The 17,543-nt window shown below is 57.2% G+C and overlaps 1 protein-coding gene across 2 annotated transcripts in view; it reads right to left on the bottom strand.

Annotated features, from left to right (window-relative positions):
- The window catches only part of PMEPA1 (prostate transmembrane protein, androgen induced 1), a 53,085-nt gene extending 36,793 nt beyond the window's left edge, over positions 1 to 16,292 (bottom strand). Inside the window, exon 1 of one of the 2 annotated variants that reach the window (XM_081832537.1) lies at positions 15,677 to 16,292. In XM_081832537.1, the coding sequence (XP_081688663.1) occupies positions 15,677 to 15,785 (109 nt within the window). In that variant the 5' untranslated portion in view covers positions 15,786 to 16,292. The remainder of the gene's footprint in view (positions 1 to 15,676) is intronic. The other variant, XM_081832536.1, reaches the window with a different exon arrangement.
- Positions 16,293 to 17,543: the final 1,251 nt, after the last annotated feature.

Raw genomic sequence — 17,543 nt, 5'->3', positions numbered from 1 at the left:
CCTCAGTGTGTCCATCTGCGCAATGGGTCTAATGATAGGAACTGTTGCCAGGGGGCTGGGAGGACTCCATAGCACAGGGACAGTGCTGGGCAATGTGCTTATGGGCACAGAGGGGCTGCCCAGGACTGGTTTTACTCTTAGGACTACTTTCCTGGCTTTCATACTTCCAGTCCCTGCTGGGGAAGTGGTCAAATCGGACCGGGATCAACCTTAGGCAGAATGACGGCACCAAGAGACAGCACAAAGCCCAGACAGGCCCCGAAGCAACAGAAGCACACCGTGCACACTCAGCCTGTGAGCAGGCCAGGGGCCTCCGCCTCTGCATTCCCACCCGTGCGGCCAGGACCTTTCACATTCCAGCCAAGCTGCAATGCCCCTGTGGGTTGCAATAAAAATTCCTAGACAGGTAGTCAGGTAGGAGGCCGGGCCTGGGATGAGCAACGAGAGGGCAAGGGGGCAAATGCCCTGCCGCTGAGGCCGGGGGCGGGGGTGAGGGATAGCCTCCTTGCCTTTTCCTCTTGGTCCCCAGGACCGGACCCAGACCCGGGATCTGAGGCCTGGGCTCCAGGCGCAGGAAAGTCTCTTGAGTCAGGAGCTCCTTGGGGAGGACCCCGCCTCCCCCAGCCAGACCAGTCCCCTGGAGGGACTCTGCTCCCCGTGAGGAGGTTCGACTGTGGTGTCATTGTGGGGTCTTCAAACAACTCCCTCCACCACCTGTCACACACCAACTGTTTTGAAAATAGTCGAAATAAAGCCTAAGGTCTGCCAAACCCCAAGCCAGAGAGGCGGCAGAACTTCTCCCCAAAGCCTCCGCCACTAGAGCCTTTCCCAGTAGGGACCCGCTGACGGCAGGGGTGACGCAGTGTGGACGGCCCACGCACCCCTGCGAGGCCCATAGCCGGGGCACACCTAGGCCCTTTGCTTCACTTGCGTCCCCCTGCGTCCCCCTACCCCAGAGCCAAAACTGCGCATTAGGAGACTACGTGGTAAATCACAGATCAATTCTGCAAAGCATCAAACCATCTCAGGCGCCGTAGGGCAATTAAATTAGGGAGGCTTTTTTTCCATTACCAAAAAAGAACTTCAAGATCTAGGTTAGAACACACATAGAGACCCAGACGACACACAGCTGTGACAGGCCCTCCCCTGCAAACCGCGTGGGGCGTGTCAAGAGTCCGAAGGGGCCGAGGCTTGGCTTTCCCATCGTCGGCACCATCCCGAGAACAAGCCTGGAGCCCCATCACCTGCCGGATGCTGCTCCCAGCTCTGTATCTGGAGGAAGGATACGGGAGCCCCTCTTCACCCCTAACTTCCTGCCCCTGAACTTGCCCCTGGGGTTCCCTTCCCTCAGAGGACCCCGCAACCCTGTGACCTGGCTTTCATTAGAATCGTGCTGACCCTGACCTTCAAATGGCCGGTGACCTTAGAAGACCGAAGAGCGAGGTGCCACCATTCTGCAGGAGGGGCCATCCGTCTGTGGTTGCTACTGGGGACCCCCGAGGAGTCTTTGGCAGGTGCCTCTGAGAACGTAACTCCCAACCAGGCTTCCCGGTTTTTGCCATTTCCAAGTACCCCATTAAAGGAGTTAAAATTCCTAAATAATTTCAAAATTTAAATCCTATTCAATCAACTCACTTTTACTACCTGCTCTTCTCTTAAACAATAACCCACAGGAAATCGGGGACGTGTTTGTTCCATTTGTCCCAACGTGCTTTTAACATACAACAGCCTGGGTACTGATCTGCGAAATTTCAAATGCCCATCCGCACGCCATCGAACGTGTTCTCACAGGCTACGGGTTTGCTGTGGGCCTGTCGATTTCTCCCCACTTACAAGGTGAGACAGTTAGGACACGGGTGGCTTCAGTGGAATCCAGAGGCAGCTCAATTAACCGTGGGCAAGCATGCCCTTGGGCAAGTGACTTCTGTCCTCCGTACCTCAGTGTGCCCGTCTGAAAAACAGGTGTGGGGACAGCAGCTCCGCAGGGCTCCCACGTGACCCGGCGGCTGGCCTAACGACAGGCATCAGTGACAGCCGGAGTGAACTGGGTTACAGTCCAAGAGAGTCCGAACGCTCAGCAACACCCCCATCTGACAGACGAAGCGAGGGCCGGGGGCACCAAGACCACGACAGACACGCCACCACATTCTGAAGCCATTCTGCGGTTTCTATTCCTTCTGCAGAGAAGGCTAGCCGGGGACCCCGGTGCGCCAGCCCCACGCTCCCCCAGGGAGGCCTGCTCCAAGCCCCGGCCCACAGCTCCACTCGGAGGCCCAAGCTCTCCGTCAGCCGGCAGGAACGCGGCCTCCCTGCTACCTCCTGAGTAACCGCCTCCCCCAGACGTGATTCATACCTGTCTGGGGTCACCCACATCCTCATTCCCTGCAAAGGAATGCACGCCAGGTGAGGCCAGCAGGCGGGCTGGCATCGGGGGCTGGCGGGGCCGTGCCAGGCGGCGGCAGAGCTGTAGCCTGTTGGTCTTCAAGGACTCCGCGGCCACCCTGAGTCCCCCCGGCCAGGGCCGGACAGGCGGACGTCCGGGCTGCGCGCCCCCGTGTACGAGGCCCAGATTCGGGTTACAAAAGCTTTTCCCCACGGAGGCAGCCGACATTCCACCCGTGGACAGTGACTCCTCTGGGTCCAGCGTGGCCCTCGACAGTCCCCTTGCCCTGGTGAGCGGTGCCACCCCGAGCCTCCCCCACGCTCGGGAATACTCCGCACGAGTAAAAAGGCATCACCTCGGATCCACATTACGCGTTGGATCTCAAAGTTGGGAGACTGAGCGAGAAGAGCCAAACCAGAGGCGGGAGCATCCAGTGTGACTTCATGTATCTGAGTTCTGCACGAGGAGGACCGGTCGGCAGTGCCTGCTCCAGGGGGTGGGCGCAGACCGGAAAGTGGCGAGGGGACCCCGTCCAGGGACGGAAGGTTCTACGTCTCGGTCTGGACAGGTGTCCCCTACACGTTTGCAGCAGATGACACGTATGCACTTGGGGTCTGTAACTGACCCCTCAATGAACACATCAGAGTGGGGAAAACACGGGCTCCAGGGGAAGGTTAACAGCTTAAGGGGAAAGAAGGGACAGCAGGTGACGTCTGATGGGCTCTTCCTTCCGGCAAAGCCCCAGGTTTGATGATGCCCGTTTGACAGAGAAGAAAATCGACAAGAGAAGATGGCAGAGCAGGGAGACGAGCAGCAGGGACAAGAAAACCTCCGGTCCAGAAAGAACATTCTGCCTTCAACCGGGGGGGCCTATCAGTGCCGTCTCTACTTACCTTCTCCCCCTCTGCCCCTTGGGCCAAGAAACCTTTTCCCAAAAAAGTAAGGTGCCACCTCCAGTGAAGCAGAAAGCCTCGCACAGGTCGCCAAAACCCCAGAAGGCAAAGGTTGCGGGCAGTTCAGTAGCAGCCCAGGTGGGAACCCAGGTGGGAACCGTGTCCGGCCAGCCACAGGGAGCAGAAAAAGAAGCCAGGATGCCGAGTGCCCACCCTGATCACGGTGCTCACCAAACCCCAGGCAATCCCCCCAAGTCCGAGGCTGGCCGGAGGCCTCAGGGGGCACTGAGCCGTTCCAAGCACCCAGTGCGGAACACAGCACCTGGGTGAGCCCCGTGCTAGGAGGCAAGGTCAGGCTGCCTCCAGGAGGGACGCCCATGAGTGGGAGCACCGTCCCGGCACACCCAGAGTCCCTGTCGGTGTGAGGTGTCCTGGGGTGACAACAGTATCAGAATCAGGCCTCCGTTACTAAGAGAAGGGCTTTGGGCTGAAAATGGGCCTTGGTTTTCTCGTCTCCCTCCCTGGACCTCGGCTTAGCTGCGGCCACATCCGAATCACCCGGAGGGTTCAACATCCCGGCTGCCTACCCTGCCCCAGTAACTGGCCTGGGGTGCACCCGCGCATCAGGCTTGTGGGCCCCCAGGCGGCCTTCCTGTGCAGCCAGCACCAGGAACGGCTGAGTGCAGAGGGGGCCGGAGGAACGCCTTGCAGCCGTGAGGTTCCCTAAGCTCTCCCCACCCACTCTCCGGAGCCCAGACCCGCCCAGCACCCCACAGACCATGGTGACCCCTCTCTCCCTTCAGCTGCAGCTCAGTGCCAATGCCGGACAAATCCCTGCTCTCTCAGGCTTGAGCCCCAGGCATCGCCGGCAGGTGACCCTGCCAAGAAGGGGTGTGGAGAGGACTGAACGAGGCGGCTGGAGAAGCCAGAGAGACCACACCCTTGCAGTGGGGGACGGGTGGTTCTGACGTTTAGGGGATGGTGGGCAAAAGCACCAGCTTCGGAGCTCCGAAGCCCAAGTTCAAATCCTGCCCTGCTCCTCGTGAACTCCCACACCGTGGCATGTGACCTACCTCCGCCCCCGCAGCTGCACACAAGGGGTTGCCCCAAGGACAGTGAGGCAGGGCATGCAGAGTGCCGGTCAGCGGGAATAGCTGGGGTGTGGAAGCCACAATGTCACTGTGGGCAAACACTAAGAAAACGATCAAATAGACAAAGTTGCTGGGTGCTGGCTGCCCACTCCCTGAACACTCCCTGCCTCCCAGCCTCTCCCCTTTCTTGTTCTTCTTCCCAAGCCCCATCCCCCTCGCCCGAGTCTATTCTGGGGAAAGGGTCCAGAGCTCATTCTCACTAGAGTGTAAAGGAATGCTGCAGTGTGCTTAGGGTAGGGCTCAAGATATCCAGGGCAAAGAGGCTGTTGAGGTAAAGTGGAGGCTTCAGTGACATGTAGGTTCGTGACCCCGATTTTAAAGAAAGACAAATGAAGTGCTGTTGAGGAGCTGGGGAGTAACAGGGATGGGGTCTTTCTGCAGATCTCCCCTTGCACAAACAAGCCTGGAGGTCTGGGAGGGACCCAAGCCTGAGAGCTGAAGGCAGGGGGCTGGGGCACTCCAAGGGGGTGGCACATTCCTAGAACTCACAAAAGGGACTGCCCCTGACTTGTTTTGTAGCTCGGAGGGAGTCCTACTGCCCTGCTGGACTGCCCTGCGCAGACAACTCCCAGCTTCCTTCTTGAGGATCATCTACGTCACGGTCGAGTCCTCTCGGAGCCCCGACTGGGAGTGGACACGGGAGCACCACCTCGGGGAGAGTCTGAGCCCAGCAAGAGTGGATGATGCTATGGATGAGCAATGTCTGTCCCGGGCAGGAAGGGGAGTACGGGACCGACAGCCACGCACTCATCCCTAATCCACGCCCGGGAAGTCACAAAGCCACTCAATAAAAAGCCCGTGTTTATGGGCTGGGTTCTCCTCTAAGTAAAGGGTCCCAGGAACTGGGGATTCACAAATTCGAGAGCCGGGCCCTCATTCGGTGATCCAGACACAGCAGGATCCAGAAGAGTTAGGCAGATAGAGAATCACCAGAGAAGCAGACAGCGGGGAGAAATATTTGTCAACTATACACAAGCAACTCTGGGATTACGCACTTGCAGGCAGGACCTGGATTTACACGGACAACTGGAAGTTGGACTCATAATTACACCTCTGGGCTATGCAGCAAGCAACTCTAATTAGCCTCTAGGCGGGAAGGTAGTGACAATTTTATTTAGGGCCAAAAGTAAGCAATAAAATTAGGCAAAATGAGCCGCTCCACGCCTAAGTCCCCACACTTTGCAGAATAACGAAAGGCTTGACAATTGCAAACATCTAATAATCGTCACTGTTAGGAAAATCGAGGGGAGGGTGGTGAATGGCCTCTGACTCTTAAGCCTGGACATTTAAACTGTCTCATGGTGGACCACGGTTGATAGAGTTTTGTTTTGTTTTTTTAAAAAGGCAACATTCTCTGCATCTGTGCCTTCTTGACAGGAAACTTAGCTCCAAGACACCAACGGGGGCGTCCCTACGTGCCAGCCTGCTCAGGAAGCGGGATCCATAAACACGGGCAAGATACATCCGAGATAGGAGCGTATTTAGCTGTGATCTATCGTAACGATCACCAGCAGCAAATGGAGTGGCGTTTAAAGGGCCTGTTGGTGTTATTTAATCGGTTATATTCACCAATGTAATCGACACTCTCTCCATCATCTCAATACACCCTCCTCTCCCTCCCATACAATAAATAGATTAGAAAAAATAGTTTCCTTCTATGGCCGTGACCCCATCGGCTGCCAAGCTCAGCCTGGTATGAATCACTCCGGGCTCACCGCGACGGTATTCTCAAATGACTGAATGATAACGGGGCTGCACAGACACCAATAAATGAATCATGCCTTCCGCAAGACCAAACCTTTGGCTTTCACAGACACCAATTACAAAGTATAAAGAAAAGAACAAAGAAATTACTCAGGGTGTTTGCGCAAAGTTGATTCATAGGTTTACAGAATTATCACCAACTAAATTGTTTTTAGGAAGGCAATTAGAGCTATGACCAGCTCCAGCACATCATCAGCCTATCAACATGGGAATTTGCAAAATGGGGTGGGCCAGCCACCAAAGTCTTACAGGGCTCCCGGGGACCTGACTTTCTATCTTCTCCTGGCGGGTTCTTTAAGACGTTTGTGAAATCCTCAAAACGTGCAGCCACATAAGTGATGTAGAGGAAGTAGGGCACATATACACGTAGTTTCAGTAAAAAATATTGTTACTCACTTTTATTTTTCATTCTTTAAGTATAGCAGCCATAGTAGAACACAGAGCTTCTCTCTTCTGTGACCAGGATTTTGAAACACATCGTCTACAATAACCAAATGCTCACACAATTTCTCCATGCACAACAACTGCAGATAGTTCAGATCAAAGCTATTTTACCTACTATAAAACTTAGGGTGATGAAGAAAGAGCATTCACTGTGGCCACATGCAAATTCTGAGCCTCTCTAACGAAGTGTGACCTCTGGGATGAATCACCCTCACAGGCCTTGGGTTGAACCCTGCTGGCCAGGCTTCCTGGACAAGCTTCTGCAAAGTGTGAAAGCATCCCCATCAGGGATATCAGATCCTCGTGGGCAAACCCACACAGGAGAGAATAAAACTGAGCTTACACCTGGCTTAGGCTCTCAGGCAGCAGTCCCTCTTACCAGCAGCTGCCTGGACCATCATGGGTAAAGCCAGCAAGTGCCCTGGGCAAAGCCAGCCCCTGGCAGTGACCAGGTAATGAGGGCCACTGGGACAGAAAACCTCTTTCAGGAAAGGGCAGTTTGCTTTCCCCCTAAATTTCCTGATTGGGAACCCTGATTGGGTTCCCTGGTGGACCCCTGGGCAAAGCCAGGGAAGGCTCAGGGGTCAGTCCTGGGCACACCTGTGGGAGGCAGGGTCCCCACTGTGGCCTCCAGTCAAAGGACCTTAAAAGGCAAGTCCCCTAGCCTTGGTGGGTGGAACGCATGCATTTAAAAATATTCTACATATTTTAAATCATAAAAATATCTGTGTATCTTTCATATATCCAAAAATACGTTGTTGTTGTTGTTTTTTTTAAGATTTTATTTATTTATTTGAGAGAGAGAGCACACAGAGAGAGGGAGAAGCAGGTTCTCAGCTGAGCAGGGAGCCCAATGTGTGACTCGATCCCAGGACCCTGAGATCATGACCTGAGCCGAAGGCAGACGTTTAACCGACTGAACCACCCAGATGCCCTGGTTTTATATTTTAAAGCACATATTTCTGTATTCCTAACCACTGACACCCAAACAAATCCATTGCTGGATTTGTCACTTTTCCCGCCCCCCAAAGCCAGGGATGATGGAAACACCATCATCTCCTGGAGACCTAAGGACCAACAGAGACTTTCCCACCCATGAAGCCTCCGTGACCGGGATCGATGGCTCCCCATCGGTCACAGGGGCAGGTGAGGAACACCATAAATCCGCTCATTCGCCGACCGCTTCACTGTGTACTCAACATCTACTCTGGGCCACAAGTCCTCACCAGGACTCAGCACAGCTGCTCCTGCCCCCATCACCACCAAAGTCCCCGTGAGGGACAAAAGATAGGGGACAACTTCTCCAAAATTAAAAGGCAGGGTGGGGGCTGTTCAGAGGTTGTGTCTGTCCATCCAGCCCGGGGGAGCCCAGTGCTGCGTGCCGTGGAGAGCTAGCAGGTGCTTCTAGGGGATGGTGGGGCTTTAAGAGCTCCAAGAGCCAGCTCCTCGAGGCCAGAAGCAAACTTTATCCGGCATCCAGATCCCAGGGCCGCTGGGGATTTTATACTTGCTACCAAATAATTAAAACTCTTCTGCTACTAGAGCTATTTCCCAAACCCACTGACACGATACTCATTGATTTTAGTTACAATACGTCTGAAGGGAAAGAAATTCAGACTCCGCGTTCCCCGAGGCTCCGGACACCCTCACCAGGCACGGCAGGCACCAACTCTAAGCCAAGTGACCCACCCCTTCTTCGTCCCACCCCCAACCCAATGGAAAACAAATCCATATTAGAATCTGCCGCAACATCAGGAAGATGCTATTACCCCTGAAGCCTCCCCAGGTGAGTCACGGGAGCCACGCCAGCTCCTGTCAACATGTGGCGTCTCACCGTCGATGCCAGCTCCACTCGTGGGTGACACCGGGTGGGAGAGGAACCCCAAAAACACTCCAGGTCTAGAGCAGGTGTGTGCAGGAAAGAAGGGCCCTACAAATTCTCCCTGTGGGGCCGGGGGCGGGCGGCGGCTGTGCCTTCCTGTCATTTCGATGCTCTAAGCACTGAAGCAATCGGAAGAGAGACCTCGACCTCCCAGGACAAGCCTGGCTGAAGCAGGGGAGGCAGGTCTGCCCCTCAGTGCTCCTTTGACATTTCCAGAAGCGATGGTGGCCAGGAGGCGAAGGCACCATTCCTGCCCCCAGACGGTGGAAACTTCCTTGATGCATTCAAAATACGAGTTTGTGCCAGAGGCACCTTTCGGCGCTCAGGCCACTGTCTTGCCCACCTACGAAGCGGGTGCTGGTCTTCCCTCCATTTGATGGGGGTGCTGGTGGTGGCCCGGAGGGACGCGGCACATGCCCTGGAAAGGATGGTTTTCAGAATCTTTATCTTGACTGCATCCTGTCCAGTCTGGACTCTTCGTCCAGCCTACCTATGTGCCCTGCCCAGGCCCCCTTCCTTCCCGCCTCATCCACATACGGGGTCTCTACAGGCTCGGGGGACATGCCGAGCAAAACGGGCACGGTCCCCAACCCCTCCGTGTCTGGTGACCACCAGAAGCAACACAAGCAACAACGAATTACATGATACCCAACACAGCATGACAGGTGTGACAGGAGAGACCCCCGGGGGTGCTCCTGGAGCCCAAACAGGATGACGGGTCTGGGATCCTGGGGGAGCCTCCCTGGGAGAGGCTTGGAGAGTAGCCTCGTTTCCGTTCCCTCCCGCCCCCTCCTTGGAATAAACTCGCTTTGTGTCTGCTCACTAGCAGGGCAGCTCCCAGAGGGCAGGGCTCTGTCTATGGGGTCCTGGCATTCCGCAGCACAGCCCCTACGTGATGACGCACTGAATGGCTGGGCACCCCCTTCTTGACCCAGATGGCCTGGAAATCAGGGTAAGGTGAACAGATCTGGTCCCTCCGGGAACAGCCCTGGGCCAGTCAGCAATCTTCTGCCCCAACATCAGATGGTGGCGGTACTGGGGATGCAGACAGAGACACCAGCTCCTCGCGCAGCCTGATAAGGGACACCCGTCTGGGGGACACCTTGCAAACGAAAGATAGCCAGTGTGCTGCCGGAGTGGAATGGCCCTGACTGTGCACCCAAGATCTGTGAGCGTTCTTCCCCAGTGAATGGCCCAATGTGGGCTTGCGGTCTTCGGACGAAACCTAAATTACCACTGCCATGTCGAGTCTTGCAGAGGTAAGGCTGGGGCTCGGGTAGTCGATGTGGTGTAGTGGGGAAGAAACCTTGGGAGCATGAGCGTGGGGTCAGGGAGCTTAGGTGTGAATTCCAACAGAGTATCAGTTCCTGGCTGTGTGACCTGGGGCAAATGTCTTACCCTCTCTGAGCCCTTTTTTTTTTTTTTTTTAATCTGTAAATCAGTGATAGCCAATAGCTCTCTCACAGAGCTGTTTTGGAGATTGAGAAAAATGCGTCACTAGTATTCCCGGCACATAGTAAGTTCTCCAAATCCAACTAAGAAAGGGAGTAGCACCAAAAATCCATCAGTCACACTGGAAACAGAAGAGAAAAGCCATGCTGTGGCTCTGGGAAGGCCTGGGGATGCCCCAACCCTTTCCAGGCCCACCCCCGGGCACTGAAGCCCCTGCTCTTGTCAGAAAGCCATTCTGGGACTTTTCCCAGCTTGGTGACAGACACTTCCACCAGCAGCTGACAAGGCCCTGACGAGACCCAGAGGTGTCACAGTTTGGCTCTGTCGTGTCACTCGAAGGGAAAGTGAGGTTGATTGTCAATGCTCCAAGTTGTCATGACTTCGTGAAGGGGTGCAGCCCACCTCGGAGAGGGGGCAGGGCAGCACGTGAAGACACAGGTGCTCGGAGAAGTCAAGCAGAAAATGTGCCCCCACCCCACCTCACCCCACCCGCCGGGGGAAACAAAGATCAGGGTCTTATTTTGATGGCTCACAGCCTATATACCCTCATTTGTTAAGAACTGAAATTAGTTTTCAAAAAATGGGAGCCTCAGGCCATCACTCGTTTCTGGGCTTCGTGCTCTGGGTCTTCTTCGGCATGGGACCTAGTGGGGTGTCTGGATGTCAGGGTGCTACTTACTTCACGGCTGAAGTTTTGTGCCTCCCAGGCCCACCTAGCCCCCGGCTTCCGAAGCTGGCAGTCGGCTGCGGGAACCCAAGGGGGTCCCTGACAGACCTTGTGGGGCTTCCTGCCAGCTCTGCGGTGGGCCTGGCAGGGACAAGGTGAATATTCAAGCCCCTCCACCTTCAAGGTCACGGTCCCCACATGGGCCTGTTTATTCCAACATCCCCACCACTGCCAGCACCCCAGCCCCAGGACGGGGAAACCTTTTTCTGGTGCCAGCCTCCTCATCTGGCAGTGACCGCCAGGGAACAGGACAGAGCGGACAGTTGAGACCAGTCCTCCCCCACTGTCACCACCAAGCCCCATGAACACAGAGCTGCGCAGACAGCAGGCCACACTCCACAAGAATAACCTCTGAAGAGGCACAGCCCCCCAGCACGCAGGAACTCCTGTTACTCCGCTTTCCACTTGGACCACAGGACAACCGGTAAGTTCTGGAGCCGGGCTGAGCTTCCATCTCCCTGGCCCCCAGTCCCACGCTTGACCCACTGCAACCCACGGAGAGATCAGGTCTGTGGGCAGGTGTCGTGGGGCCCTCAGAGCAATAGAAGAAAAAGAACTGCCCATACTTAAAAGCCAAGAGTTTTACATCAAAATCCAGCCGCCCGGGTCCCTGAAACGAGAGGTCTGGCCACACAGGGCCCACGTGGCGGCTGTCCCCTCGGGGAGGACTCACAGCCCCAGGTCTCTGTAGCCCACCCACCCCGAGCCACGCTTCCCTGGCCGCGGGGAGCCCGGGGCACAGCACGGTGCCATCCTCCTCGCTCCCGGGCGCACAAAGAGGGGCGGGCACACCAGCACACAGGGCCTCCACGAGTACCCCTAACTGTGCGCTCGCACGCGCACACACACACACGTGCATGCATGTGGGCACACGATACCTTCTCAGAAGCACAAAGCAGGCCCTGGGCTTTGATCGCCTCCTCAGCCCGCGCGCCATGCAAGCGCCCCTGGCCAGCGGCAGCACGGCCTCCCGACTTGCACTTGGAAGAGTTAATTCTCTTCGGGCAGGACCCCAGACCGCGAGTCCCCTGCAAACTTGGTCCCTGGATGATAAAAACCCAAAGAGGAAAAGCCACGTGGCCCCTCCAGCTTGGGCCCTACCACTCGTAAGCTCCTCTACAACACGGTTTTACATGTTAACCACTGCGCAAACCAGGAACGAGGACGCACCCCGGGCCGGGACGCGGTGCGGGTGGGTGCTGGGCGCACCTGAGCTGGCAGGTGCGGGGCTGCTGTGGGGCATGCGCACCTTGCTGTCCTGTTAAAGCTGCGGCCACCTCGACCCTCCCCAACGGACCTCGGCTCCGGGGCAGCCGCGCACACCGCTCCGTTTCCTTCTCCTTCCAAGGGAGAGTGCACCGGTTTGCACAACGTCAAGTGCAGACTGTGTGCGTGCACGCGGGAGCAATTACTTATTCTCTGCCTTGACAAACACTAAGTTCGGCCCTGACCCTGGGCCATGCTGGGGGGTGTGGCTGGCTTACCCCAGACCTCCTGGGGAGCTGTGGCCAACGGCCTGACCTGAGATCCAGTCTAGGATTTGCACCTCAACCTAAAACCCAGTCAGTCAGAAAACATGTGGGTTAAAAGTCCCTGCTCAGAGGGCCCATGGGGGAAATAGCTCGAGCTAAACGGCCATAGTTTAAACCAAATCCTGAAATAACTAAGCTTGCTCAGTGCCAGAGTCTCTCCTCCTAATAAATGTAAATCCCAAGGTGAAAACCGGGAAGCTCCTCAAGACGGAGCCCCTGTCCTTCCTGCGTGGTATACAAGAGGCGCTCAGTAAAGGCCAAGGGAATGACAGGCAGGCGCCAACTCTGTCTGAGCGTGACAACGGGCCTTCACTGGGGCTGATCTCTGAAGGAGACTGAGGTTCAGCTCCCGGCAACTCCCTTCCACCCTCCGGCCCCCTGGAGAAATAACTGATTACAGGCAGGGGCTAGTTTCTAAGAGAGACAGACCTATAAGGAGGTCAACAAGAATGCCAAGAAACACGCACGCCAGAAGGAACCCTTTCCTGAAAAGTCGCCTGGCCAACTCCCTCCTGTCAGCTCTGGTGGGCTGTCACTGGAGTCAGCTGTTTTTAACCCCAGGACCCCTGGCTTTTTTAAAGAACAGCATATTTTTCTGTGGGGTATCTTGGGAACGGTGAACTCCCATCAGAGAGCATCCCTCACCCCTTGACTCTCAGAGAAAACTGGGGCCCCCGGAGTGCGCTCGCAGTATCTTGTATCTGGCTTCCTTGGAGACAGACCGGTTCCCACCCTCCCAAGTGCAACGGGGGTGGGGTGGGGGGGATGCTGCTGATTTCCTCCAGCCCCCAAGTTCAGGATGGACCTCCTGTGGGGCTCAAGTTCCAAATTCAAGAGACAGAGTGTGTGCTTCCCGACAAATAACCCTGGGTCTGGGTCCAGTGTGCGTTCGGGACCAGGGGGCAAAGCTTTCCACTGCCACCTTCCCTCATCTCTAAAACCTGAGCTGGCCAAGCCTCCACCCAGCTCTGAGATTTGGGGCAACTGAGCGACACACCAGGGACCCAGTGCTGTTCAAGGGGAGGGGAGCCACTTCTGGCACTGGGGCCTCCAGCCAGACTTTGGAGGGCAGAGGCCCCATCTTGAAAGCTGGTAGAATTTTTGATCTCAACCGTCAGGGTCTCATTTTTCAGAGGAGGAAACTAAGGCAGCTTAAGGAACCTACCGAGGGCCACCGGGACATTGCCCCGCAGCCAGCTCCAAATCCATCTTTGATGTTCTGTGAACTCCTATCACGTGAAAGGTGGCCTTCCTTCCGCACTTCAAATTTTCCTCTCCATCTTTTTGTACAAAGAAACTCCAGGCCTTCAGGCTTCCTCACCAGACCCTTTCGGGGAAATCTGATTAGCACATGCAACAAACTGTTACATTATACCTGCATTTTAAAGATCATTTCCCTTCCTGCCCTGGGCTTTCTTCCAGTAAGTAGGGGGCCGTGTGTAAAAAATACACCGCGCACAGTGACTCATGTTCCACCCTGGGGCCAGCTGGAGCAGGCCAGGGTTCCAGGCACTAACCTCCAGGGTCCTGCTCACATGCCCGACCCAGGCAAGCACACAGGTTGAAGGCAACGGATTTAACAGCACCTTGGTGTCAGCCAAAACATCATCAGGGCTGAAGAGCCCAAGAAGGGACAGGAATAAGGATGAATTTTTTTTAAAGTCCTGTACACAAAGGAAGGCCAAGAGCAAAAATGCCCATGCCCAGTCCTCATAATGGTCAAGTTCTACACAACAGCGTGGATCCCTGGGGTGGGGAGTCCCCTACGGCTGCTTTACCAAAGGGGGAAAATGAGGCACCGAGAGTACTGAAAGAGCAATCTATTTAGCACTGGCGAGGCCCTCTCCAAACATGTGCGAACGTATTTTAATAATATCCTCGTGCATTTCATTAGCCTCCTGAGTTCACAAAGGGCCTTTGGGAAGCAATCTGGTTTAATGCGACTCAGTTCCGCAAACGCTGGCTCTGGGTAGGTTCTCCTCGCACCTTGCTGGCCTGGCGAGGGGCACTCGGGGGGTGGGGGTGGGGGGAACCAGGCTTTCAATTCTGGGACTGGAGGGCTCCATCCATGGAGCACTCATGGATGGAAGGGCCCACCACCAAAGCAGGCCAGGCTGCCCCAGCAGAACCGGTCATGGGTTATTTTTACCTCTTACGCCTCACTGTACAAGCTCAGGGGCCACCAACTGTGGCAGCCGCCTGCGGAAACTGGCTTATGAGTCACCCAGTGACTGCCCTGCTCAGTGGTGGCCGCCTCTGACTCCTGGTCCCAGCTGGAAGCAGGCTGGCCCTTGCAGGGGAGGGCTGTGTGCTCCCTTGCCTCAGGGGGCTTAGAGGTGAGGGTAGGGAAACTGAAGCCCTGAGAGGCAAGAGGTCCCCAAAAGGATGGGCTGGGGGAAGGGGTCCAGGTTAGAAGGCACTCCACCCAACCCAACCTCCACCTGAGTGGGCTATGCATGGCGGAAGCAGAGGCTTATTTGTCTCAACTTCTGGATGTATAGGGCGAGTTGGTGCCAAGCTTCCAACACCCCCTCCCCACCCTCGGTCTACCTCCTCCTTTCAGGGCAAGGCAGTCCCAAACGCAGACAGCCCCAAACTTTGACTCATTTGTAACCACGGTCCCAGCCAGGCTGAGCCAAGCTGTCCAGACAGAGGCTATTTATAGGTGCGTCGGGGACACAGACACTCACACAATGAGACACACACTCCGGATCCACCTTCGGCCAGACCCACCAGCGCTGAGCCCTGGATTCAGACACCCGGACACAAATGGCCCCCAAGCCCCCAGAGCGATGCACACACTCAAAAGACGCACCCAGACCCGGACACAGGCAGAGACGCAGGAAGACTACAGATTCCCGGGACAGACTGCGACCCAGACACACAGACACAGAGAGACACGGAGACGCGCCAGAGCCAGACAGAGACACACAGACACGCACACTCCACATACGCAAGGAAACCCACTCACACAGACCGAGACATAAGCGCCACGCACACTCCAGACACACACCCCGGGCCCCAGACACCCCGCAGGCCAGACAGTGTCTCACACGCCCGCCACCCCCCTTCCCCCAGCCAAAGTTGATAAAGAGCCGGCCTAATTGCTCCATCGAGACTGCCCCTTAGGGAAATAAAATGGAAACTTCACGGATCCGACCGCCCCAGCCCTCCCGCGCCGGGCGCCCCGCCGCCCTCCGCGCAGCTCGGCCCGGGGTCCGAGTCCCAGCGGGCGGGGCGCGGGCAGCGGGGGCCGTGCCAGGCTCGCCGCGCCGAGGGACAAAGCCGGGCCGGCCGCCAGCTGCCGCGAGCCAGGAGGGCGCGCCCGGGGCGCAGGGCGCACGGCCCGAGGGGGCGCGCACGGCCGGAGCCCCCGCCCGCAGCTGCGCCCGGACTCGGGGTCCGAGCCGGACGGGGCCTCAGGGGAGGGGGGCGCGGGGTCACTCACTGATCTCCATGCTCTGGAACAAAGAGCGTTTGCAGTTGCACGTGCAGGAGACATTGGGCTGCCCGGCGGCGAGGGCGACGGTGCTGTTGACCCCCATCAAGCGGTGCATGGACGGCGCGGCGGCTCGGCGCGGGGCGCAGGGGGCACGGGGGCGGCCGGGGGGGGTTCCGGCCGGCGCCCGGCGCTCGGGCCCCGCATGCAGGAGGCGCGCGGCGGGGAAGGCGCACCCCGGCTCGCCGGGCTCGGGGCGCCGCCAAGTTCCCGGGGCGCCGCGGCACTCAGTGCGCGGGGCCGCGCTCCCCTGCGCCCCCCGGCCGCCCCTCGGCAGCCCCGGGGGCGTCGACAGTGCCCGCGGGTGGCGTCCGGGAAATGGGCTGGCAGCCGGGGCGCGCGCTGCCGCCGGGGCTGAGCCTCTGCTGCTGGCTTCCCGCAGCCGAGCGCCTCCGCCGCCGCCTCCTCCTCATTCAAGTCCAAGGAGATCGGGTTTCGCTCCGAGACCGCGGTCGGAGGCAGGCAGACGGTCTGACGTCAGCGCTAGACGGGGCTGCCGGTTCCCACCGCGCGGGGGCCGGGGAGGGGGCGCGCGCTGCGCCAATCCCCGCCGAGGTTCCCCCGCACCCCCTTCCCGGGCCGCGGGGCGGGGTGTCAGGGAAGGGGGCGGGCTCTTAAAGGGCCAGAGCTAGGCGGACCGCGTAGACCCGGGACCAGCGGGGCGGAGGAAGGGTACAGCGTCCCCGCCCCTACTGGGATCAGTTTGGAACCCCCGGCCTGAACATGCGGGTCCGGGGAAGCGTGACTTGTTCCCACCCTCACCTCCGCGAGTTGCGGGTGCGTTCTGGGACCCCGGAATCCTTGACCCCGGTTTAGGGGAAGCCTGTCCCCTCCCAAAGGAGGTCCCTGGACTCTGGGTACAGGGAATTGGAGAAGATGGGGGAAGTCCTCCAGATCACCCATTACCTGATTTCGCAGGAAACTCTCCGCCTCCAGGTCTGCAGCCCCACGAGGCCTCTAATCCCCTGCGCCCCCTGCGCACTTTAACCCGACCCCGAGGAGGTCGACTAGGTCAGACTGGAATTCGCATAGACACGCCCCGGACCGCTCCGAGAAACTCCCGGGAGCCCTTGTCATGTAAATACATGTCGGGGACTTGTGTAAAGTCCCAGCCGGCGGGGCCCGGGGCGAATCCACTCCCATTGTCTGCTGCCCGAAAGGCCGCCGGCTGGGGGGACGCGCCTCCGGAGTTCAAAAGCGGGGGGGGGGGGGGGAAGTGCGGGGGTATACTTTTATTTCATTAAGTTTTAATTACACAAGTGCTAGAAGAACACATTCTCCTGGTTTAAAAAGAAATGAAAATATTACGTCAGAGGTCCTCTCCCTGACACACCTCCAAACTCTCAACAATTTGGCGTGTCCCCTCCGAGACTCTTGCCTAAATCTCTGTGTATTTTACATGTACTTGTGGAGTGCCTACCTTGGGCCAGAAACTTACCAAATATTAACGCAGCCTGATTCCTACTCCCAGAGGCAGGAATGTTGTTATCCCCATTTTAAAGACTTGGGAACTGGCCTGAGGAGTTGGTTGCTTAGGGCCATGCAATGGAGGAGCCTGGTTCTCACACAAGGCAGGTCCCCAGGGGTATCTGCACCCTCACATAGTTTTCTCCTTTAAATATCCACATACCCTGGCAATTACTGGAGTTTAGTAAGGAGCAGAGATTCCTTCTGTATTGGGGGGGAGGGGGGAAGGGTGTTTGAAAATTATTTCCTTTTAAGAAAGGGTAACCAGACCAGAGACTGGCAGAATCCAGAGAAAGCCAGCCCAGGAAGTGGGTGTGATCTCTCCAGGCCGCTGGTCACAGCGATGCCT

Source organism: Leptonychotes weddellii, chromosome 10 (assembly GCF_054177405.1).
Source record: "Leptonychotes weddellii isolate Sample4059 chromosome 10, ASM5417740v2, whole genome shotgun sequence".
Taxonomy (NCBI): Eukaryota; Metazoa; Chordata; class Mammalia; order Carnivora; family Phocidae; genus Leptonychotes; species Leptonychotes weddellii.
Note: the sequence above shows the minus strand (reverse complement) of the source record. Positions and strands in the feature narration are given on the sequence as shown.